This window comes from Scardinius erythrophthalmus (genome assembly GCF_964197995.2).
Source record: "Scardinius erythrophthalmus genome assembly, chromosome: 12".
Taxonomy (NCBI): domain Eukaryota; kingdom Metazoa; phylum Chordata; class Actinopteri; order Cypriniformes; family Leuciscidae; genus Scardinius; species Scardinius erythrophthalmus.
The window spans coordinates 21632094-21656366 of NC_138232.1; the positions used below are offsets into that span (position 1 = coordinate 21632094).

Genomic DNA, 24273 nt, shown 5'->3' on the forward strand with positions numbered 1-24273 from the left:
ATACACACATATTAAATGAATACATATATACCATGTATATGAATCTGCATAAAACTTCCCTGCTAAGAAAGAATCTAAGATCTAATGAAGAAAATAAAATATGTGGTACCAACTTCAGAAAGTGCTTGACGAGTACCGTAACAAATGCAGTGGATTTTGTTAACTGGCCTAAGCGTGACCAAGTATGCATTACTCAGTTTCAGTACAAGCATAATTTATTTACCTAAATCAAATTTCTAAACAATCACTTGTAGGCGCTTGAAAAGTTGCACAATAGTTTTTTTTTTTTATTAATCTGAATGAATTACTGTAGTGAAATGTTCCCTTCATAACATGGCAGTGATCTCCTCCCATGAGTAATACTGTGTTTCTCCGAGGTGTGTCCGAGCAGCTCCAGCGTCTGTGCGTGATGGTTCCGCACGACGTGGCAACTTCAAATATTCCTAATATGGGAGTGAGTGCAGAAAGCTCGGGCGCCTGTCAAAGCTGTGTATGCAAACATACTGTAAGTCCAGCTTTGATTTATTTAGCATTTACCGTTATTTTATCTGTATATATATATATAAAAAAAACATGTTTTATGTTTAAGCGCATTTTAGTGCTTTTTACACAGATGTATGGCTTCAGTGATGTATTTAGAGGAAATATGAATAAAAAGTCGACGTCCAGCTGTTGCATAGAGCCGACAACAGCTGTTTAGAATAGCCACAAAGAGATGCATCAGAAATAAGGTGTAGCCTATTTTGACTCCCTTGATTTCCCTTTTAGGGGTTGAAGGGCAAAGAAAGATTTTGAGAGTAAGGCAGGTCCATGAGTCACCTTTGTGTTGTGCTTTGAAATGATGTGGCATGTGCACTTTGAAACTGTGACAGGACACGGTACACAGTCAACTGCGAAAGTCTATGGAAAACATCTCAAATAGAAACCTGTGAGTTATTTGAAATTTGATTTTAAGATAAATGTTTCTGCAATACTATTGTCAGTTGTTAAATGATTAGGCTATATTAAAAATAAAACAATAATCTTACAGTACGTCTCTTTATGTGCATGACAATTACAGTCAAGTTTTTCGTAACCACTTTATATTGTGTCTTTAACGGCTATTAACATTTAAATCAATAATTTGATATAATGCACTTATTGCGTAAATACATGTTTTTACATTGTACTTATATATTAAAAAAACCTGCATGCACCCGTAATTAATTACTGTAATAACATAGTTACACTGTTGACCCTTCTATTACACCTTAACCCAGACTTAAAACTAACCACTAAACCCGTCCTTAACCTCTACCCGTCTTCCACCTCAACATGAACTCAATTAGTACATTGTACGAAACAAACAATCTTTTGCCTTAAAGGAATAGTTCACCCAAAAATGAAAATTCTGTCCTCATTTACTCTCCCTCAAGTTGTTCCAAACCTGTATGACTTTCTTTCTTCTGCTGAACACAAAAGAAGATATTTTGAAGAAAGTCGGTAACCAAACGACTGATGGACCCCATTGACTTCCATAGTAGGAAAAAAAAAATACTATGGAAGTCAATGGGGACCAGCAACTGTTTAATTACCAACCTTCTTTAAAATATCTTCTTTTGTGTTTAGCAGAAGAGGAAATCATACAGGTTTGGAACAACTTGAGGGAGAGTAAATGATGACCGAATTTTCATTTTTGGGTGAACTATCCCTTTAAGACAGCTTATAAAGTGGAACCCTGCCCTGGTAAAATACAAAATGTAATATACGCTTTGTTCTGATCTCATACTGATGTCTTTAGATATATCATAAGTTACCACTAAAAACACTTACAGAATTGAAAACAAAGGTTGTTTTTGATTTACTGCTCCCTTCCTGATAAGCAGCCTCTGTATCTATGCTCACTGATAGCATTTGACTTAGTGTGTATACAGCAGACAAAATCCTCCTCTCTTCTCACTAATAACTGACATTTGTCTTTGCAAGTGGAGTTTTCTTTAGGTTTATCCGGCACTGTGTCGTGTGATGGAGCCCAGAGGGCAAGGCTGGCATATGCCAGGCCATCAGTACCAGTCTAGTGAGAGAGACAACCACTACAGATCCTCCCAGCAAACACCGTATTACTACCCACCTACAGACTCAAGAGGGAGAGAAAGACAGTGGCCCCATGTGGATCCTCGGTATGGAAGCTACATGGCCAGTCCTCCTCCTAAACCAGAGTATATTCCTGGATATAGCAGCAGTTATTCATCAAACCAACCGTTGCACTTCAGACCTCATTCCAGGTAACAGTAAGATTATCAATCATGCAGCAAAATCAATATTTCTTTTTTCAGTAAACATGCATGTCCTTAAAACAAAATGAATGTACTTGAGAAGCAAGACTTGTTTGTATTATTAAGTTTATTTTCTTTACCCAGTTGGCTAATCATTTTATTGGCATAAACCTCAATGCACTCTTATACAGTAAGAGAAAAGAAACATTGTATGATATGAAGTTGCACTTATTCATAATTTGCAGATAGGGTTAGAAAAATAAACGTGTCTTAATAATGAATAATAATTTATGTCATTCTTCTCAGTTAAATTTCTTATGTACATTTATCTTGTTTTAAGAATGTTACTGTTGAGAAGTTTTTACCTGAAATCAAGACAAAAAACTGATTAAGAAATCTTTTCAGTACCTCTTATTTTGAATATACCATTCAAAGGTTTGTAGTCCGTACAATTTAAAAAGACGCATTAAATTGATTAAAAGTGACTGTGCTTTTTTTTACAGTGAGATTTTTATTTTTATTTTAAACAAATCCTGTTCTTCTGATTTTTCTCTCATCAAAGAATCCTGAACAAATATACAGTATATCCTGATTTGCACAAAAAATATTTAATATTAAGGAATAGTTCGCTTAAAAATTAACATTTTCAAATAATGTACTCACTGCAAGGCCATCCAAGAAGATGCATGTGACTTTCTTTCCTCAGCCAAAGAGAAATAAAGGTTTTGGAGAAAAACGTTCCTGGGTTTTTCTCCATCTAATGCAAGTGAATGGTGCCCAACATAGGTCGTTTTATAGTTTTTAACTACAAATGCTCACCTTGGTCCAACTCTGCGAAGCGCATTCACGAGACAGTTGAGTTCACGACCTTTTGCATAATGTCCGCACATTGGGAAGGCCACGTGTGACGTAGGTGGCAAGAGGAGTTTACATCCAGAATACACACATGAACAATAAACTGAAACAAATACTAATAAATAGCAATGACCATTTGTTTTGGTCAGCGCTCCTTCACCACACTTGTAAACAATTCTTGCCGCCTATGTCATGCATGACCTTCCATGTCAATGTCCATACATCATGTGCATATGTCAGTAGATCATTTATTTTATTTTCTGAAAATTACTGATCGTTTTGCTTGAGAATACCCTTATTCGTTGGCTGGGGTTGTGTGTGGAGCCCTTTGAAGTTGCCTAAAAATGGATTTTGGACCATCAAAAATTGTCTAGGTTTGGCACCATTCACTTGCATTAGATAGAGAAAAATTCCTCTAACACCTTAATTTCTGTTTGGCTGAAGAAAGAAAGTCATAGACAACTTGGATGGCCTTGTGGTGAGTACATTTGGGATGAACTATTCTTTTAAGCAGCACAACTCTTTTCAACATTGATAAAGAAATGGAAATTAAAATAGAAAACAGTTATTTTAAACTGTAATAATATTTCTTGGTGTTATTTTATTTAATTTTTTCTGTATGTTTGAATATTAAAAAAATTTTTACTGACCCAATCTTTTAGACGGCATTAAACATTAATAAATTGAAAGACCCGGCACCTTGTTATTATTTGTCCCTGAATGAGCGCAGGTCTAAAATCCCAGGTCTAATTGCTAATATCTGTTCAGGCAGGAATATGACTACCCCACTTCCAGCTACTGGCCTTACAGAGAAGACTACGGGTATTATGATTATCATGGTTATCACAGACCACAGTACAGCTCCCCAGGTACATAATATTCAATCAGAGACCCTCAGTTTTTAATTATCTGCAAAATTCAATCTAATGTTCACCTCATTGCTGTTTTGTAGATGGTGGTGGCTGGAGCCAGACAGATGGTTGGAGAACAGAGGGCTATCAGGGCAGAGGACTGCAGCAGGAGTCTGCAAGAGCTCCATACATAGATCAACAGGGGTCTGTTGACTTTGTCATGCCTGAAACATTTTTTTTCCAGTGATTTTGTAAAAATAAATAAATAATAATTTTAAGTGATTTGACACATTTTATTTAACAGCTATAGCCTTAGAACAGACACTCAATATGGTGTCTCAGAGAGACAGCACAGAGACAGTATGGAAAATGGAGATGGAACTGGAGAGGTTTGTTTCCAGAAATTACTTTTCCTAAGACTTTAGTATAAAATCTTTATACATATAAGACAGCATTACAATATTACCTTTCAAATGTTTGGGGTCAGTACGATTTTCTTTATAAAGAAACTAATACTTTTATTCAGCAAAGACACATATTATATATTTCAAATAAATGCTGTTCTGTTGAACTTTCTATTAATAAAAAACCCCCAAAAAACAGAACAACTGTTTTCAACATTGATAGTAAGAAATTTTTCTTAAGCACCAAATTATCATATTGGAAAGATTTCTGAAGGATTATGTGACACTGAAGACTGGATTAATGACATAGTGTAACTGTCAGAAAGAGTTTTACCTTTAGGGGTACAATAGGTTGTCAATGGGGCAGTACCCTTAAGAGACTACTTTGTACCTTATGTACCCCTAAAAGGTGCATATTAGTACCTTAGAGTCGTACTATTATGATCCTTTTAGGGTAAATAGGGTACAAAGATGTCCCTTTAAGGTTACTGCCCCAGTGACAAACTGTTTTAACCCTAAATGTCAAATTTTTGCTTTTTTTGAGAGTGTACTGACCCTAAACTTCTCAGTGGTAGTGTATGATGGCCCTCAGGCTGTTTTTTTATATATATTTTTTTAGGTATATGATAGTGGAGCTCTTGCCAGCTCTAAAGCATCAGGCCTGTCCTCGAGCAGCTATGAGCTCAGCCAGTACATCAATGGAGCTGAACAGAGTGAACCAGATATCATATCTCACACAGGTTTGTCAGAACCATCGACTTCCTTTAATGGATTGTTATCCATTGGAATCCACTGGACTCAGAATGGCTGTTATTTATTTGGTAATTTGATTTAGATGCTGTACCCATGGAGGTAGTCCCACTAAAGTTCTGCATCCCTCATGTGGCAGTGAGTTTCGGCCCTGCAGGTCAGCTGGTATGGGTCAGTCCAGCCCATGCATCTGAGGGTGAGCCTGCTCAAGTGGAGCTCCACAGCTTGGAGGTTAGAAAGACACGGTACAAACATATGTTAAGTTATGATATGAAATATTATGGTGGAATAAATATGTTCTTTAATGATTTCAGGTAATTCTTTGTGACACACAAGAACAGCAGAATATGAGAGACTATCCTGGACCCCTGGCTAGGTATATTTCAAAATATCCCTCTCACAATAATACTTAAAGGAGACATATCATGCTTTTCAATCGTTCCTTTTTACATATAAATCATACATTTGTGGTCTATATAAAGCGGAACTGCAATGCTTGGGTCTGAATTCCTCATTATTACATTGCATACATTCTTTCCGTACAAGTAACTTTTTTCTTAGACAAGTGAATGACCAATTTACTTATTAGAAAGCACATAACAGGGCTTAATGTCGAGCCCTGTGGTGGAGGATGGTTAGAAGGATATATTTTGTACACTGAATGAAGGGTAAGTCTTTGAAATGCTGTCTACTTAAATAGATTGCTGCTTTTCTTCTTCTCTTGTGAAGGGAGGATTTGCATAAGGTTGATGCTATTAACTTTGCCCTGCAAATGTCAGAGGAATGTTTGAAGGATGAAAAATTAGAAGATGCCACTTCTGCTGCCCTCTTGTGGCATCTCCTAATACTGCTGTGCAGACAGAATGGAGTAAGTCCTATTACTTATTACAGTATATTTATGTTACTATTACTAAGCCACTGTAGAATAATTCTGAAGACCATTCTTTTCAGCTTTGTTTGTGAGGTCTGATTGCCCATTTTGCACTGTTAATTTGAGTATGTGTTGGTGTTATGCAGAGAATTATGGGTTCAGATGTTGCAGAACTGCTGATGAGGGACTCCATGAGTACGTGTGGTGAGCTTGCAGATGGAGAAAGCCTCATTGACCTTAACGAATCACCCACACCAGGAAAAGAGAACCTCAATATTGCTGACCTTCTCACTGGATACCCCCCAACTGACAAAGAGGCGACAGAGCAAAACCTTCAGAATTACACAAAACTATTGCTGTCTGGCAGGAAGAAGGTTAATTTTAGTGAACAATATTTTTCTCATTTATTATTCTATTTTTTATGTTAATGACCCTGTGAAATTTTTTGGCCAGTTCTTTTTTTTCTTTCTTTATTGAAATTTTCTATTAAAAATGGACATTAGGTTGGGACATAAAGAAGGACTTCTTCATATTTTTTAAAAGCCACTATCCACCCTACAAAATGTATTGGACAAAAATATTTCCATGCCACTGTAAAGATAAATAGTTAATATATATTTTTAATCCATTTTCCTGTAAGAAAAAGTCTGTACATTGTAAATGTGTACACTTCCGTTCAAAAGTTTTGCAGCCAGTAAGATTTTTTTGAAGATGTTTTTGAAAGAATTCTCTTAAACCAAGGCTGCATTTATTAGATTTTTTAGCAGACGTTGCTCCAGTCTTTAGTCACATGAACCTTCAGAAATCATTCTAAAATGCTAATTTGGTATTCAATAAACATTTTTTTTATTATCAAGGTTGAAAACAGCAATGTTTACTATGTGACTTTTGATCAATTAAATATATATACACGCCCAATAAAATTAGTAATTTCTTTAAAAAGAAAATCTTTCTGACCCTAAACTCCTTTTTTTGTGCCTTGACTTTTGTAAATATATCTTTTCAGATCTCAAATGTCTGATCTTTTCTCCCCTCACTACAGGAGGCGCTGGAGTCAGCCATGCAGAGTGGACTTTGGGGACACGCCCTATTTCTGGCAAGCAAAATGGACATCAGATCCTACAACACGGTGCTGAGCAGGTTTGTAAAAGATGACTCACCCATCTACCCTTGCATTTTAGCAGTAACCACTTCCCATCAATAACTGGCACAGTCAGTCATTTTTTGAATAGAACGGATGCCCGAATAATCATGATCCCTCAATCACAGTGCAATGTCTCTATAAAATACATTTTAATTGAAATTACACATTTTACAGTCTATAAACATCCTGGTATGTGGTCTGATCAAATACACAGCAAGTGAACATTTATATTCATACAATCGGACAGTTGCCTGTTATCTGTTTAATTTATTAGCATTGGCTTATCTTGATATATGCCTCATGAAGAATTAACATTAACTGATAGCTATCCCAGTTTTATTCCATAGTGAAATATGCTAAGTACATTTGTCATGGTCTAATATGTTTATCGCAACTGGCTCACCTTTACAGGTACTCACCCTGCACCATCTGTGAGACAGTGACATCGCTGTTCCCTCTTCCTCTCTCAAGACACCTTCCTCCATCTTGGTTGAGTTTAGGGCTTCTGCGGGTTATCAAATGGGCACCCCCCTTCCTCGATGTTTCATCGATTTATGCACATGACATCTGGGTGGGCTGGTGGTGGGGGCTCGATGGTAAAAACAGCGTCCTAGTTCTGACTCTATTCTTGACCTTCAAACTCAAGATGTTCTTAGCCCTTCCACATGTTGGGTCTGCCACCTCTCAATCCGTTTTATCCATATCCACCGGGATGCTAATGTCAATCCCAAGCAGTCCAAAGGACCTCTAAAGCAACTGCCCTGTGAAACCCCTGCAGCCAACCTCTACCGGCAGGTTCTAAGCCTTCCATCTTTTCTTTGGAGAATCAAAGCCTGTTATTTCTTAAGATTACACTTGTGTGCCTCTTCCAACCTCTCTTCCCAGGGTACTGTCAGCTCAATAAGTACCACCTTCTCTGTTCTCTTCGACCAGAGCAAAATGTCTGGACTGAGACTAGTATGGATTATTTCTTCTGGGAATTTGAGTTGCTTCTTAAGGTCTGCCCGCATCTTCCAGTTGTTTTGCTTGGCCAGAACTCATTTACTCCTTATCTCTGTTGCCCCAAACCTAATGAAATCTGAATGAAACAAGGCCCGATAAAGAAGTTGTTTTAGTTTCTTTCTTGCTTGCTTCACCCTGGCAGCTAGCTTAGGCAAAATTTGGTCATGTCGCCTCCGAAATTACCCAGCTACCAAACATGACCTGCACGAGGAGAGGACATGCTCAAGATTAGCTGGCCTTTCTCAGAGTGTGCTGTTGTGTCTCTCTGCTAACCCCCATGTATGGAAGTTCGATGCAGTAGGTAGGACATTGTATATAGAACACAACAGGAACTAAATCTAATGCTCTACCATGCTCTAGATATCCTGCAAGGTCAGAACCCTCTCCCACACACTTTCCGAGGAGGTTCATTGCTGCTGAGAACAGAATGACTGAGATTTTACACCCACTGACAATGCCCACCTCTAGCCTCTGCCAGTCAGTGGTAAAGGTACCACAGGTGAAACGCATGTTAACCTTACTGAAGTAGCACTACAAGAGCTTTTGGAAGCGTTCTGCGACATGGTAGGATTCAGTGTTAGTTCCACTAACTTGTGGAGTATAGTTCTATAGGCATTGGTAAGATCAAGCCACAGAACTGGTAGGTTGCCTAACCCCCGGAAAGCACTCTTTTTGAACTGACGTGTCAGCCAAAAAAAAAAAAAAAAGCATTTTACCCTCCACATTGTGATTTCATGAAATTCTTCTCCTTAGAGATGAAACACCACTTAGCAACCAACCAATCGTCAGCAAGGAAGTTCTTCCTCCATGCCACTTTCATCAACCTCCAGAGTCATCTCCTGAGCCTTTCATAATGCTTGTACACCTTGTACGGTATACCATTTGGTCATGGAGCTGATCTTCCTCTGGTTATCTTAAGAAAGTTGTTGATATCCTTCTAACTTGGTTTCTCTAGTCCATAAGGGATAACTGGTTCCGCCGGTTTAATGAGTTTCTTCATTTATTTCTTCATTCTATTATCATTATAAACTTGACAGAGATGTTCTTACGCCTCTTCCTTTGTTGCCTCCTTTGTTGCTGTTCCTTTCTAACTCTCCTGATCTTTTGCCACCCAGAAGTATTGACAAGTACTTGAATGGATTCCTGATGAAGCTCCCTAAATTGATGAATTGATGATTCCTGATGAAGCTCCCTATCCGTTTCCCTAAATTGTCTCAAATTTCAGTGAATGCTGGCTTCTCTTCTGAGCTTCACGGAAAGCCTTTTTAGACACCGAAGAAAGCCTCTTATGTTCGCAGTTTCCTTAAGGCTTTAGGTAGGTTGCGAGCACTTTGCGAGCACACATCTTTGTCTGGTGTATCTTCAGATCCCTCTCGTTTTCGCATACCTTCCCACATCACAGACCCGGAATACATCGCTTGGCTCTTCCATTGTCGATTGTCTATCCTGGTTGGTCATAACTGTGGTCTTTCTTGTGGGTTGATCATCCGACCCCGCTCTCGCCCGACCCCTGGGGTATCTTATAACTTTCTATAGCCATCAATGTTCCTTCTCATGGAGAATGTGCTTCAGCCTGCCAAGCACCACTGCTCTGGTCTTTCCTAACATCTGCGGTCTTTCCCAGCTATCACCGTTCTTCCTAGTTGTCTTTCCTAGCTGTCACTGGGTCTGTCAGAAAGAAGTATGCAAAATATGATAGAATTTATTGCAACTGGCTCACCTTTACAGGCCATGCAACATCTTTGAGCCAGTGACATCGCTATCCTCTCTTCTTCTCTCAAGACACCTTCCTCTAACTTGATTGAGCTTAGGGCTTCTGTGGGCAATCAATTGAAAGGAAATGGTAATCTCAGAAAACAGTACAGTATATGCGTTAAAGTTACACATGCTCATGAGGATACCAGCGAAAGGGTATGGTTTCAGTTCTGAGTGGGAATTGCCTGAAAGATTGCTTGCACGTCCTTGTAATGTTTCATCTGCTTTTAATTAATGGAGAATTCTTTCACATTCATTTTTGGGCTGTTTTTTGTTAATACGGTAGCATTTTCATTTGTTGATATGTATGTTATGAACTTACCGAGTAATACGTCTGCTTGTGTGTGCATGTTGTATGCATGCTTTGTACATAGATGTCACAGTATAGCAGTAGAGGTGCATCGATCGACTGGCCAGGCACTGGAATCAGCCACTTTTACAGAAATTCGGCTTGGACAGGTGACTGGTCGGTCAGTTTCACGTCTTTCGATTCCGAACTGGTCAGTTTTGTTGCCAGCGCTGTGAGTTGAAGACAACAAAGTTTCAATTTGTAATACAGTCGATATTACATTTTAATACAATGTAATACGATATTACATTACATACAGTCGATCCAATTTGTAATAAAGTCGAAGACAACAAAGTTCGAATTTGTAATACAGGCCGAAGTAAACCGTGGGGGAACCACCACAAATATGTTCAGAGCAACAAACTTAATTAGACACTAGTGTTGTCAAAAATATCTAAAATTTGATATGTATACATCGTATATATACTATCGATACTGAAATATCTGAAACCATTCCAATACACCTTTTCTGTAGTATTGATACACCAATACAAGCTGTGCGTTCTCGCTATCTTCTCTCCAGCGGCGAAGTGACACACGCCCGCCTCCTCTCACTCACTTGTCTCATTCGCTCTGGTTAAATAGTGCTTGTATTGCGCATACTTTGACTAATTCCCGCAGGTTTCACTCTCACACCAAAAGCATACACCACTGAACTATTTAAGTGGTGTGCACATAAAGCCGCATCTCAAACTATTTGTGAGCCGCAAGTACCGAAATGAGTGGCTTACCATGAGATTAAACGGTCAGATACACACAAAATTATGTCAAAATGTCCATCTTTGTGAGTTTTCAGTTAAAGGTACTCTAATCGATGCCACACGTTTTTTAAGCTGAAACATTTTTTGTCACATACAGCAACACACTGTAAAATCCTGAACACGCTGTAAAAAAACCCGGTCTCTGTAGACAGCCCAGGCTCCACAAACGGCAACAAAAACAAACTGGGCCAACCTGCACCACGAAACATAACTGTCACAGACACACCCTTGTCAGCACCAGTTCCAGACACATTCACTCCACCCACTCGCTCACTATCCCCGGATTTCTAATTGTCATCACCTGCCCTCATCACCTGTACTCACTTATCACCATATTATCCAGCACTCTTAAGAAGACCCACGCTTACTTCAGTTCACTGTCCGGTCTCGTCAATACCTCACCGAGATTCCTCATGATCTACTTACCTGCTCAGCTATCTACGATCCTCGTTCCTGTTCCCGTCTGGTCCTGGTCTCATCCTGTGTCTCGTCTCGTCTTGTCATTCTGGTTCCCTGTCTCGTCTGTCCGGTTCCTGGCTCACTGGTTCATCATCCACCACGCAATACAGATAAGACCATCAGTGAACTTCACGAATCCTACACTTCTACTTCCAGTTTATCATCTGCCTTATCCACTACATGCTCTTAAGTCTATTGTGCATTACCTGTCTTGCGTCCTGCGCTTCCCTGACAATAACAAACAGCGTTCCAGGCAATAACCGACAAGAATGATTTGAGGGTGGGGGTTGGGGGGTTAGTGCGTGTGCACATGAAGGGAGTGGAGGAGAGAGAAGCATGAAGAGGGAAGTAAGCTATAGGAGAGATGTCCTAGACAACGACAACGACGTTAGAATTATATTCTCTTGAAATTTTATATGGCACCCAACATCACTTAAAGCACCTTTAAACAGTCCGTTTTGGAACATAAATATTTGTGAAAGATAACACATGTTGTGTAACAGTATATTGGATCCGTGCATAAACTCTTTGGGCCCTATCATACATCTGGCGCAATGCAGCACCAGGCGCGATTAAGTGTTTGTTGCTAGCAGCCCGACGCAGTTATTATTTTACTGCGTCCATCTGTTCGCCCATGGTCTGAAAACGGATGTTCAGGCGCATTGTTGGCAGGTTGCAGTTTTGAGGCAACTGAAATAGACTGCGCCATTGACTAACAAAAACCTGGTCTAAAGTCAATGGTGCAATATTTATTTTGTTATTTAAAGGGCACATTAGTAATATGCGCCTATAGGCAGGTGCACAACGCTTATACACTCTGCTTATTACACACACAGGCACAGCACACAAACATGACAAAAAAATAAAAGGATTACAATGTAAAAGATTATATTGTGTACATAAAGATATGGTGGAATCTGGCTTGTCCAGTAGATGGTCTGCTTGCACACTTTAACCTCGCGCACGAGCAGATCCGTTTGCACACCCATTACTTATTAAGAGAATAGGAACAACCCTTTTAGACCATGCGCCAGGCAAACGCAAAAGTATATTCAGACACGCCCTAAGTGCACTTGCGCTTAGATCGTTAAAATATGGCCCTTTAGGTGACAGCAGTCTAATATTCCTGCTGCTGTCTCTCATGTTAATCAAAGAACAGAAAATCACTCCCTGCTCTTGACTGAATAACTTTTGTAACTTTAATTGTAAGCATTAATTTGTGTTTAATTTTTACAATGAAGACTATCCAGTGTTATTTAACATTTGATTACATTAATTTATGTAGTATATCTTGCCTGAATTTACTGCTAGACCCACCTGAAAAACATAAAGCCATGCATTTTATTTGTGCTGTTATTTGCAATTTGTTTATTTGTTCTTATTTTATTACTGACATTTTACTTTAAGAGCAGATTTTTGTTTGTATATGCTGTTAATTTATATTTCTTAGAAAGAAAATCGGAATCAGCAAAAATCTGTATTGGCAGGTCACACTTACAAAAAAATCAGAAATCAGAATAAGCCAATAAAATTGCAATCGGTGCATCTCTATATAGCAGACTGAATATTTATGTGTTTGACAGATTTACAGGCAGTCTGGCTCCGAGTGACCCGCTGCAAACTGTCTTCCAGCTGCTCTCTGGGAGGATTCCAGCAGTTTCCATGGTAATCTACATTCTGTCCTGACTTAGTTTATAGTTAATAAATGTCTTTTACTTTTTATTATTATACTTTTTTATTTCAATTTTAGTTTTAGTTAATATTTATTTTATTTCAAGTAACATTTTTATGATTTTAGTTTCAGTGTAATAATATCACTGGCTAGATTTTCACAAAGCTATGGAATGGATTTGAAATACACCTTTCAAAGTTTTAGGGTCAGGAAGTTTTTTTTTTTTTTTTTTTTTAAGAAATTAATACTTTCATTCAAGGATGCATTAAATTGATTTGATATTGAAAATGTATATATATATATATCAAAATTTATCTTAGGATATGTTTCAGTGAAAAAATAATGCATATGGATTTGGAATGACATGAAGATGATAGAATAATTAGATTTCATTAAATTTAAATTTTGAACAAATTATTCCTTTAAGCAGAAGTGCAAAACAGAAACCTCCAGTCACACCTCATGTAAAACCTTTTCTTTTCCTCTAAATCATCCTCTTGACCTTCTCTTCTAAATGTTTTCTTGATGTTCTCCTCTCCTCTTTGCAGTCCTGGAGTTGTGAGAAGTGGGGAGAGTGGAAACCACACTTGGCTGTTATGCTGTCCAATGAGACAGCAGACCCAACCATACATCACAGGTCCATCATCACCATGGGTGATACCCTAGGTAATGTCCAGTCCAGTTTCTAGAAATAACCTTTCTTTTATGGTCTCTCATATTTTGGCGTAATATAAAATTATTCTTAAAGTAGATCTTGACTTTAAATATGTTTTCTTCTCAGCCTCCAGGGATATGCTGTATGCCTCCCAAATCTGCTACCTCATAGCCCAATGTCCATTTGGCTGGTACAAAAACAGTTCAGACCGCCTGGTGCTTCTGGGCAGCAAGCAAAGGTGAAGATTCAGTGTAAATGCTACCATATCTGAATGACTGCATTCCTGACCTGAATTTAAATGGCTTTTACATTTAATCTTTTGATTGCAGTGCACAGTTTTCCAAGTTCTGTCACAACTCTGCCATTCGCTGTACTGAACTGTTTGAGTACTGTCAAAGGCTTGGAAATCCTGAATTTATCATTCCTGCTTTTCAGGTACAATTCACACATTATGTACAGAAGTGGTTCCCAAACATTTTAGAGTGGCGTACCCTTTGAGGCATTTAACATCCCTCTGTGTACCCCCTCTCTTCCACTTAGACTGCTGTCACAACTTTTCCATGAAGGGACAAAATTGTACCCCTTAGGGCCATTTCTTTTCCTTTATAAAGGTTTTTTAAAAGTTATCTGGATAACTGTCATACTTTAAAATAAAGTTATCTGGATAACTGTCATACCTTCTATAGGTCACTCTTTTTCACATTCTGATTACAGTACATGACTGTTTCACATTTATATGTTGATGTACAATGGTTCAGTGGGTGATTATGTGATTTATATATTGCATAATATTGTGTTGTGCTCTGTGTAGGTGTATAAATTCCTGTATGCATGCCGGTTGCTGGAATGTGGTCTGTTTTCTCAAGCCTTCCACTACTGTGAGGTGGTGGCAAAAGCTCTGCTCAGGATAGAGGAACCCCATTTAGTGCTGCTTGGAGAGCTTATTAAAGTAACACACCTGTACATACAGTACTAAAAACTAATCCTGTAGTTTTGTTAATTTTGTGTATGCATCGAAATGTGTGTGCCTGTTTTGTGATCTATCTGTTTGCTAACACAGATGGTGGACAGACTGAAGTTCTCTGAGGCACAGCTCAGTGAGACAGGTGTCAGTCAGCCTTTTCTGGACCCTGACTGGCTGGTGCAGATTCGCTGCAGACACCAGACCATGATGGTAAACCCAATGTTTGTACACTATGTATGATAGTCGTTAGTCCACTTTAAGATTTTCAGGGTTGTCTATGGGAAGACCATATGGAACTCAATGTAGAGACCACACTGTCATTTTACCTTTGCATAACCTATGGCTTTCTGACCGGTATTGACCTAGTATTGACATCTGTCTCGGGTAATACGGTCACAAGTTGTCAGCAAAAACAGATAAGTTTAAATAAGTTTAAACCTATTTTTAAAGCATCTCCTGTGACCACTTGTTATTGGATTTCAAAGAGACCTCGATTTTGTGACCTTATACAGTACTTTAGTAGGTATTACTGCATGTTGATAACATGCAAAACAGCTCCCAAATGTACTTTTCCCAAATAAATACATTTTAATTTCAGTATATGTACTAAAAATGTAATCACAAAAATACTATATATATATGAAACTATGAGAAAACATTAAAAATGTAATATACATATATTAATATAATTTAATGTAAAATATAACCATATTAACTGAATTTCACATACATGTGTGTATTCCTTGCATGATTTTTACCTTTGTTTTGTGAGTTGGCTGTTTTCCACAGTTGCCCAGGGCACATTAGGACACATTTGTATTTATACTGCAAAGGTTATGTGGTGTCAACTCCTTATGTTTACCCCTGAACTTGGATTGAGTGAAAATGTTTTGGACCCTGATCACAGCCATATTTAGAGCTAACCCTCTGATCATTTGATATTAATGTAATACTAGTTATAAATAGGGCTTTAGACATCCTGTAAGAACTGGCACTTTCCTTAATGATTCATATGATGACCTTTCCACTGGTTCCACCGTCAGTGACCTATTTATTTGTTTAGGTGGGGAACTACTGTAGTGAGACATACCAGTCACCAGTCGGGGAGACTACTTGGACTCATGAGGACAGCAACAAGTATTCAGGTCAAAAACAAATACCAGAGATTTTTGAGTATGTGACCATGATGTTGCCCTTTGAGCCACTAGGTCACAATAAAACTCAGAAAGTCCGTTAGTGTTTCCTGTAATTTCAGTATGCTGCAAAAATGTCATGTGTTTTGTTTCTTGGTTTCTCTGTAGATTTTACAGAAGGCTCCCAGACAGAGGCGGTTAACCATGCTAGCACTGAAAATGAACCCTCAAACCCATCTCAATACATGAGACCACACACTGATGGCCGGTTTCAGGAGTCTTCCTCACCAGCGTGCCTCTCTTCTGAAGAACAGGCTCCTAGGACTGTTGCCCCAGTGCCACTGTACCCGACCCAGCAACCGATGACACTGCCCCCAGTCTTTCCTATGGAAATGTTTGGGCCTCCACCAGTTTCAATAGACCAAAGCCAAGCTAATCTTGATAGCAGCAATAAACATGATACCTTTCACAGTCACACTGCTGCTTACACTTCGCCTTCAAAAAGCTACAGTAATACAGGTTAAGATTACTATGGAATCAGTATGATATGTTTCTGGGGCTGTTTACACGACACCGTTTTCAACTAAAAACAGAAAAACTGCGTTTTGCCCATTTATTTACACGACAACGGCGTTTTGGGCGCCTGGAAATGCAAACTTTTGAAAACGTGTTTTAAAGTGCAAGTTTTTTAAAACTATACCATTATCGTCTCCATGTAAACTACAAAAACGTGAATTTATGAAAACAGTGACGTAATGCACGTGTGTATTGTTTCTTTACATTGTGACATCGCCAACTACTGGCCTGACATGCATAATACATTGTTTTTAGTCATTTTGGTGGATCCGTTTGAACAGGAATCGTTCTGATAACGTTTTCGCCTGTATGTGAAAAACGCAAAGGAAAAACATCATTGTCGTGTAAATGTACCCTTGTATACCATTCTTCAATGATCTCTTGAAACTAATGTATATGTACACTACCGTTCAAAAGTTTTTTTAAAGAAATTAATACTTTATTACATTTTCAAAACTGACAGTAAAGACATTTATAATGTTACAAAATATTTCTGTCAAATAAATGCTGTTATTATTAACTTTCTATTATCGTAGAATCCAGAAAAAATATATAACGGTTTCCACAAAAATATTAGGCAGCACAACTGTTTCAACATTGATAATAATAAGGAATGTTTCTTGATTTTCAAAGAATCATATAAAATATTATTTAAATTTATAAACAGTTATTTTAATTTGTAATAATACTTAACAATATTACTGTTTTTACTGTATGCTTGATCAAATAAATGCAGCCTTGGCGAGCATAAGGCACTTTTTAAAAAAACATTTAAAAAAACATTTAAAAAAACAACAACTTTTGAACAGTTGTGTACATATTTGAAACACTGATTTATAATATTTATTTTCTTAATGTTATTTAAAAAAAATTCTTTTCTAAGGTGCTGACTTTTCTGCTGATGCAACAATGGTGAGAAAATGAAATACAAATAGATCCATTTCAGTTCCTTTTTATTTGAAAGACTGATCAACCTTGGGGAAGTTGTCTCTGTGTGTTAAATAGAGATCGGAGGAAGTATTTTAACACAAAAAAAATTACACACATCTCCTCTATGCAGTTTAATTGTAAATGTGTGTGTGTGTGTGTGTCTCATACGTTGGTCTGTAATTGTCAATGTTTTATTTTCAATTCAAGCAGGGTGCTGCTGAAAACAAGGCTGTAGTTGAGAGTGTTAATCAGTCTGGGACAAATCCAAGTGAGGACAACAATAGAGAGGCCATCACACTATCAGCTACGGTATATATTACATCAAATGTTTACACGATTCCCTCTTTACTTTTTGATCTTGTATGTATGTATTTATTATTATTATTATTATTATTATTATTATTATTGTATTGTTTCATTTTTGAGCAGAGCTCCAAGCCTGGATGGTTCAGTGGCTGGTTCAAATCCAAGCCTAAAGAAGACCCAAAAGAACAAATCCCAGACCCCAATCCTACCACAAGGGTAGACACCTTTACATTTCCCATAAAGTGATCGTAAAATAACAGTCTAGGATAGTTTATGATAAAAGATATTTAAATCAGAACAAAGTGAAAACACAGTTTTTTATGACATGTTCATATTGTATAAAATTATTCACTGTTGAGCATGTGGTGGAATAGAGGGGTAACTGTGAAACCCTCTGCGTCATATTGGCAACCTTAAACTGCCATATTCCATAGTTAGTATTTCAATCATTGGAATAATTCAAGCAATTCAACAATTTGTCAGAGTTCATTTTATCTTGCACTCATTGTGTTGGCTTGACAAAGCCAACCACCAAACTCGGGTCAGACCTGCAGACGGTTCTGATCAAGTTGCTATATCTTTTCTAACTGATCCAATTTACAGAACATGATCGCAACATGTTAAATCATGTTAAAACATGTTAACAACATGCTAATCATACCAACAACATGTTAAATCATGTTAACAACATGCTAAATCATGCTAGCAACATGTTAACAACATGCAAATAATGTTAACAACATGTTAAATCATGATAGCAACTTAAAAAAATGCTAACAATAGGCTAGTCAAAAATGTCAAGTTGTGCTAGCAACATGCTAATCATGCTAACAACATGATAATCATGTTAGCAAATGCTAACAATTTGTTAAGTCATGTTAGTACTATACAAATTCATGGTAGTAACGTGTTAATGTTAGCAAAATGTTAGATCATGCTAGCAACATGTTACAAAATGCTATTCATGCTAGCAACGTGTCAAAAACATGTTAGAAACTTGTTAAAATATGTTAGCAAAATGCTAACAACATGTTAAATCATATTAGCAACATGTTAAATCATGTGAGCAACATGCTAGCTTAAATCATGTTTCCAACTTGTTAAAATATGTTAACAACCAGCTAAATCATGTAAACAAAATGATAATCATGTTAACAACATATTAAGCATGCTAGGAATGTGTTAATTCGTGCTAGCAACATGTTAATCATGTTAGCTACATGTTAAAGGAGAACTTGGTAGCTTTTTTAACTTAATAAAACTGTCTAGAAATCATTTGGATGGTTAAACAACCTGTTCTGGTGATATTGGTGACTTTCCCCGCTCCCCCCAGCGTTCCCAGGCGGAAAACCAACCTTGCAACTTGTTCACTACCGTCCCGGCAAGATAGAAATTGGAAGTCTCGTGAGAAGCGAAAGCGAGAACGAGAACGAGCGCGAAACACAAATTGCTTTACGGCAATTCGACATAAACACACACGCATGTATGATGTATTACCAGATTACCCACCTCGGTAGACATAGCTCCACGCGATACAGTTGGCTTGCTCCGATCAAAACAAACGCACATGAGCAGCGGTAGAGAGGGGGAGGAGGCTGCCGCAAGTGAGTTTTTTACGACTGTGTTGTGAAATATACGCCCCACCACAGCTGTAGGGGGAGCTCGTGGGGAAAACATGCAACAACAAAAGGGAAAATCAGCGAAGAAGTGACTAGAGTTCGCTAGAGTTGCCGAGTTCTCCTTTAAAACATGGCAACATGTTAGATCATGTTAACAACACGATAACAAAATGCTAATCATGTTAACAAAATGCTAAAACATGCTAGCAAAATGTTAATTCATGTTAGCAATGTGCTAATTAATGCTAGAAATTTGTTAAAACATGTTAGCGACATGGTATTAAATGCTAGCAATGTGCTAATTAATGCTAGTAATGTATTAAAACATGTTAATTCATGTTAGCAAAATGTTAATCCATGCTAGCATTAAGCTAAAACATGTTAGGAATGTTAATTTATGCTAACAATGGGTTAAACACTAACAACATGTTAATCATGCTACGACATTCTAACAACATGATAAAACATGCTAAGAAGAATATAAAACTTTCGAACTTTCAGACAAGGCTTTGTCAAGCCAACATAAAAGTTTGTCCCAACGAACTTTACTTTTACATTTATCATAGTTACTTAAACCTGATAAATATCCTTTCCAATGGCCCTAAAAAGCATTTGCACAGTGACCGTGTTAAGCTTTGTTTTCACTGAGCCTTGTTTGCAGTCAAGTAACACAATTTTGGTCTTTCCTGTAAGGAGTCATCAGCCAACTTTCCTTTCCCTTCTCCTCCTCCACCCATCCCAAAAGCTTCACAGCCTCAATTCAGTGGGATCAATCCCTTTTCTAGGAGTGCTGGTGAGTGAAGAACATCTGTACATCTGCCTGGTTTTGGCATCACTGACTCAGCAACTGAGCTTTGAGACTGTTGTACATTGAATGAGCATGAGCTGACAGAATCAAAATGTCCTAAATCACTGCAATTGCTCTGTTTGACAGCTGTTTGACAGTCATTTGTTAGTTATTAGTTAATGATGAACTAATCATTTACAAAACATGAATATACATTAATAAATGATTAATACGTGATGTTAACATTTTATGAATGTTTATAATTCAGTTGATTAATTTATAAGTTTTTAGGTAATGCTTAACTAATCATGTACAAAACATGATTACATCCATAAATGATTAATAAGTGGTATGCTAACAATTTACAAATGTCTTGTAAGTTAACTAAAAAATAGTAAATCATGAAATAATCAAACAGATCATTAGTAGATGGTTAATAAATTAGTTGATATATTATTAATCCCTTATAAATCACTGAAATATTTGTCAAAATTGTTTTGTATCATTATCTCAATACACAATGGTTAATCATGAACTGATGATGAAGAAACCATTAGTAAATGATCAGTATATTGTTTATAGATTTATGGTGAAGTTGTAATCTGGTCTGTGTTCAAAAGCACAAACACGCATACTTACATTGCAGAACAAACTAAACAGTTCAACACCTGTTATAATTTATGTGTAAACGCATGAATACATAATTTACAAAGCTTTCTGCATCCACTAATCTAAAGTGTAAAATATGTATGATTTATAAATGTGTTGCATATAATTTGTAGATCTTTCTTACCTGTTACAAATGATGTGTATGAGTCATTTACAACACTTTATGCATCCCCTAATCTAAAGTGTAAACTACTCTATTTGTAGATCTTCTTTATAAATTATGTACAAACTGCATTTTTTAAATGTATAACTTATTTGCCATATGCAAAGCTTCTGGTATACCTTTCAGTTGCAAATCTATATAAATCCCTTATTAGATATTTAAATGATAAGTATATTTGACTATCGTTGAGCCCCTAACTAACCCCTATACTAAATGTAACCACTTTTCAGCAACTTCACAAAAATTAAAATGTAATATAGATTAATTTACAGTGATTATCTTAGTTACAATATACTATTTAGTGGATCATTTTAAACTCCCTACTTCACCCTATAACCCTAAAGATAGTCATTTGTGAGTAGACAGTCACAATAATTCATTTAAAATATGACAAAAAGCAGTATAAAGAATAGACAAGCTACATTACCAGTGCTCTGACAGCAAAATATAATAAACAGAATTAAAGCTGTTAGTCGCTGCAAACATTCCCCTGATCCGCATGTCCATCCTCTAAAGAGTCACTCTGCATCTCACTCGAACAGTTACTTTGTAGTTTGTAATGCAATGTGAGTGCTGACTGGTGAAGGTATAGACAGCTGTCTTCTCTGACACACATGGAGTCTTTAAACCCTGTGCATCTGCATGTGGGCTTCAGTGGAAGGTAAAACTGGTTCTGAGGTTCACATTATTACTAGATCCACACAGAACACAAGTCTGTGAAAGGAGTGAAAAGATTTAACGTAACCCACTGGAACCCCCCAACTGTGAGTTATTTATAAATGTTTATCCACTTGAAAACAAATACATCACTCTTCTTAAAAATACTGTTTTAAGCATACCTGCATGTTAGTGCTTTTGAACACAGACCAGATTACAACTTCACGATACATCAATAAACTATATACTGATCATTTACTAATGGTCTGTTCATCATTAGTTCAAGATTAACCATTGTTTATTGAGATAAGGATACTTCAACAATTTTGACAGATATTTCAGTGATTTAAAAGTGATTAATAATATATCAACTAATGACATATTACACATCTACTAATGATCTGATTGTATCATGATTTACAATTTTTTAAGATAACTTACTACACATTTGTAAATCGTTATCATGCAATTTATTAATCATTTATTAATGTAGTTGTGTTTTGAAAATAATTAGTTAAATATTAGTTAAATAATTAGTCTTTATCAGCGGAGATTTTGGCAGAATAAACAGGTTGAAAATAAATTAGTAAACTAAAAAAAGTTTTTATAAAATTAAAATATTTGTATTCATTACAATTTGTAAAGCATATATTTTTCCATTTTATTAATATATAACATAGTCAATAAAGTTTGATAATCAGTGAATTTTTCTGTGTCTGGAAAAGTAAAGATTTAGTTCTGTCAAATCAATTAATCACATCTAACATAAAATGTGTGCATATATATATGTGTGTGTGTGTGTGTGTGTGTGTGTGTGTGTGTGTGTGTGTGTGTGTGTGTGTGTGTGTGTGTGTGTGTGTGTGTTTGTTTTTGTGATTTATGAGGACAGAAATTTGTATAATGACATGGGTATTATTACACTGGTATTACAATGTGAACTTGATTTATGAGGACATTTCCTGAGTCCTCGTATTTCAAATGACTTTAAAAACATACTAAACAGTGTTTTATTAAAAATTTCAAAATGCATAAAATTTTCCGTGATGGGTAGGTTTAGGGGTAGGGGTAGGGGTAGGGTTAGTGTGTGTGTGTGTGTGTGTGTGTGTGTGTGTGTGTGTGTGTGTGTAAATACACACACACACACACACACACACACACACACATATATATATATATATATATATATATATATATATATATATATATATATATATATATATATTATATACATATGCATACATACAGTAAATGGGTGTGCAAACACACACACACACACACACACACACATATACTCACATATATTATTTAAAAAAAACTTTTATGTTAGATGCAATTAATTGACATCAGATTTGACAGCACTATAAAGATACATTTTAAAAATTAAAGATTACCAAAAGATGTGGAAATTTGATGGCCAATAGGTGCTATTATTTGGAATATATATGTATTATTCATGTTTGACCGACATATCGGCAGTATTTTGTACAAATTAAAGGTTTCAAAATTTTCAAAGCTCAAACAAGAGCTTTAACAAGTCTAATAGGAAGTTTGTCTCTTTGTTACAGGACAAAAATTGTCTGGACCCGTGAATCAGAATCAAGGGTCCATGTCACAGGTAAAAATCCTGAGAAATGTAAATATATACACCATAGCTGCTGTCATGAAAATATTCAGGTTTTATTGTTTTGTTCATAGGGTCCGTAATGAAGGTCTACACTAAAGAATAATCATCAGCTGTGGAACTCAAGGATGCATTTTTGGGTTCCAGCCCAGTGATTACATGACTAAGGGATCTCTCAGGCAAACCCATGCAGTTCCTCTAGAGAAGGTCAGAGGAGCGTCTGTATCTTCATATACAGTAACATCTGTGGTTACAGAAATACATTGAGGACATAGGGTTCTTGAAATAATCTGTATGGGTCTGGTGTCCTTTCATCTTTGAATGAAGCCGTTGAACAGCTGAAGCACAGCTCCCTATGCTGACTCTAGGGATTTGTGTTATGCCCCTGGGGCCGGGAACATGATGGAATGGGTGCTGAGCAAAGGTGCTGTGACCCATGGAAACATGAACTTAAACTGTCACCACAGCTGGCAATGTCAGTAAATTGTATAACACATAACACCTCCCCCACTTCCCCACCTTTGTACATGCAAAAAAAATGTAATCATTTAAGTGGCTTTTCACAATTCATATGTTTGGGATAGAGAGCCGGACTCTAGTGAAGATGTGGGAAATGTTGTAAATTGTAAAATGAACAGGTGGTCCCTTTGGGCCACAGCCTTGATTTATCCCAGATAGAGAGATATTGATGTTTTGTTTACTCAATATATCTTCCAAAACTGTATTTAAAATTGTTGTAAAACTTTCTAATAAAAATCAATTGTATTTGTATATGTCAATGCATTTTATTTACGACTAAAATATACTTAATCATATAAATTACAACTAAAAATATGGAAATATGAGACAGTGGAATTTGACCAGATGAGTGCCATCTTCTTTTACCATGAGTGAGCAGGTCTCGCAGCAAAGCGACAAATGTTACCAGAAGAGGCACTCTGGGAATTAGGTCTCGTGTACTCAAGAGAGACATACAGAGCCAACAACAGGAATGAATCACTATTACAACACCCTCTCGTGTCTCCAAAACCACATTTCACACATAAAAATGACATGAATCCTAAA

General features: G+C 36.9%; 1 protein-coding gene across 4 annotated transcripts; it reads left to right on the forward strand.

Annotated features, from left to right (window-relative positions):
- Positions 1-456: 456 nt before the first annotated feature.
- On the forward strand, positions 457-23979 carry sec16b (SEC16 homolog B, endoplasmic reticulum export factor). 4 transcript variants are annotated; one of them, XM_081381835.1, is made up of 26 exons: positions 457-505; positions 769-928; positions 1966-2264; positions 3879-3979; positions 4063-4165; positions 4266-4350; positions 4985-5105; positions 5201-5346; positions 5430-5491; positions 5845-5983; positions 6133-6360; positions 7029-7126; positions 13040-13121; positions 13677-13794; positions 13910-14021; positions 14113-14218; positions 14595-14732; positions 14844-14957; positions 15811-15892; positions 16049-16399; positions 17340-17368; positions 17594-17695; positions 17816-17908; positions 20005-20104; positions 23153-23202; positions 23283-23979. In XM_081381835.1, the coding sequence occupies exons 3-26, from the start codon at positions 2005-2007 to the stop codon at positions 23289-23291; spliced, it is 2829 nt and encodes a 942-aa protein (XP_081237961.1). In that variant the 5' UTR covers positions 457-505; positions 769-928; positions 1966-2004; the 3' UTR covers positions 23292-23979. The 4 variants fall into 4 exon arrangements, 3 of the variants coding, with proteins under 3 accessions (XP_081237961.1, XP_081237962.1, XP_081237963.1); XM_081381836.1 differs by having other exon boundaries at positions 17597-17695; XM_081381837.1 differs by lacking the exons at positions 457-505; positions 14595-14732 and having other exon boundaries at positions 802-928.
- Positions 23980-24273: the final 294 nt, after the last annotated feature.